Source organism: Orycteropus afer, unplaced genomic scaffold (genome assembly GCF_000298275.1).
Source record: "Orycteropus afer afer isolate SDZICR_OR568_19922 unplaced genomic scaffold, OryAfe1.0 scaffold00015, whole genome shotgun sequence".
NCBI lineage: Eukaryota > Metazoa > Chordata > Mammalia > Tubulidentata > Orycteropodidae > Orycteropus > Orycteropus afer.
Genome location: NW_006921602.1, coordinates 1,708,050 through 1,710,187, shown reverse-complemented (window position 1 = coordinate 1,710,187; position 2,138 = coordinate 1,708,050). Strand labels below are relative to the sequence as shown.

Below are 2,138 nucleotides of genomic sequence, written 5' to 3'. Positions count from 1 at the left end.
AAGTTTAAATACCCCATAGTCCTTGAGGGTACCATCATATACAGTTCAAGTATGAAGAAATGCCTGGGGATTATAAACACCAAATTCAGGAACTGGTTACCTCTGGAGACATAAAAAGAAAGGGGCTCATGGAATGAACTGTGGGACTGTATTATATCGGTGAAGTTTCATTTCTTAAATCAGGCAGTGAGGACACAGGTCTTCGTTGAATTATTCTCTATACCTAATTCCATTATGCTTTTTAAAAGAAAATTAGATATAAGCTCTTAGCATATACTCAAGGTCCCCAGGTGGTGCAAATGGTTTGCACTCCACTGCTAACTAAAGATTGGCAGTTCAGACCCATCCAGTATTGCCATGGAAAAAAGGCCTGGTGATCTGCTTCTGTCAACATTTAAAAAAAAAAACACCTCACTGCCGACGAGTCGATCCCGACTCATAGCGACCCCTCCTTGGGTTTCTGAGGCAGTATCTCTACAGGAGATTGCCCAACCTTCCTTCTGAGAAGTGGCTATTGGGTTTGAACCACCAGCCTTCTGGTTAGCAGTCAAATGCCTTAGGCACTACGCCACCAGAGCGCCTACAGTCAAGCAAACCCGATAGAACAGATCTACTCAGTAGCACATGGGGTCCCCATGAGTCCAAATCAACTCTACAGCAACAACAAACACATATGTACACCTCATATAGGTTGTAAATGAGGGGAAAAACACTGGTCGTTGTGTTGTCTTTGACTCATGCAACCCATGTGTGACGGAGGAAAACAGTGCTCCACAGCATTCTCAATAGCTGATTTTTTGGGGGGAGTAGATCACCAAGCCTTTCTTCTGAAGCTGCTCTAAGGTGGACTTGAATGCATTAATCGTTTGCACCACTCAGAAAACAACAAAGCCCATTCTCTTTCCATTATTCCAGTATGCCTCTTGTGCTCAGGGAGTTATTTTTGTTGTTGTTTTTTCCTGCTACAGATGAAAACTGCAAGGACAAGTACTACAACTGCAACGTGGTGGTCCAAGCGCGACTCTGTGTCTACAACTACTACAAGACTGCCTGCTGTGCCTCTTGCACTCGAGTGGCCAACAGGCACCCAGGGTACCTGGGGAGCAGATAACATCCCCTGCACCATAAACAGCAGGGCAGCGCCACTTGCCTTTCTTGGGGCTGTAAGCAGTATGACTGGTCTCCGCTCCACCAGGCGTTGCCTGGCCCGGGGCACCCCAAGCCTAACTACTCACCACCCCTACCTTCAGTAAAGTATGACCCATGGCTCATAGGAGCTTTGTACACAGGATGTTCAGAAGCCATCGTCGGCCCTGCAGCATCACCCTATACTGATGATCTTCTTCCTGGGATTTAGTGCCTGCTGAAGGTGCTCTTGGAAAACCAAGCAGTGGGAAGTGTGTGTAGCTCCCAGCCACACTTCCATCCGGGCACCTCCTGAGTCAGCAGTTGGACCACTGACTGGGCGCTGCCTCTACCATAGTGCTACTAGCCTTCTCATGGTGTTACTATCACCCCCTGGAGGGTCGGTAGAGGCAGTGTCCAGACCTCAAAGCCCCACTAAGCCTTACTGAGATGCCTTCAGTCCTCTGTTACCTCAGCCCAGCTGTGCCTAGTTCCATTCTCAAAGACATTAGACTGGTTTCCTGCCTTCTGACATGAATATCTCACATTAATATAGTGTTTCATTGTTCAGTAGGTCTATTTACAGATATTAGCTCATTAGCAACTCATGGAGCCCAGAGTGGGAGGCAGGGAATCCATCACTGTTCACATTTCACTGGCAAGGAAACAGAGGCTCAACTTAGGTCATTGATCTGCCAGGTATAGTCACCTGCTAGATGTGTTCAGTGACAGAGCTGCGCACCTACCTACATCATCTGACCACAAAGCCCAGAGGCTACAAAGCTCACCTCATGGCTCCACAGTAGCCAATAGGGGCCTCCCCAGAAGCTTGGTGTGCTGGGCACAGAAGCTGGAATGAAGAGGTGAGACATTTCCCACTCTGCCAGCAAAGCCCAAGCCTTTGATTCTGTCCTCTGGCCGGTGGTCCAATCTCTACCCCTAGCATCCAGCTGCCTGTTTCTGTTTTTTCCTTCTCCTCAAAAAGGTACAGAGCCAAGTTACAGGACCCTCTG

General features: G+C 48.1%; 1 protein-coding gene across 1 annotated transcript in view; it reads left to right on the top strand.

The window, feature by feature from the left end:
• The window catches only part of THSD4 (thrombospondin type 1 domain containing 4), an 818,615-nt gene extending 817,504 nt beyond the window's left edge, over nt 1-1,111 (top strand). The window contains exon 16 of the mRNA XM_042783252.1: nt 969-1,111. Coding sequence (XP_042639186.1) covers nt 969-1,111 — 143 coding nt within the window. The remainder of the gene's footprint in view (nt 1-968) is intronic.
• The last annotated feature ends 1,027 nt before the right edge of the window (nt 1,112-2,138 follow it).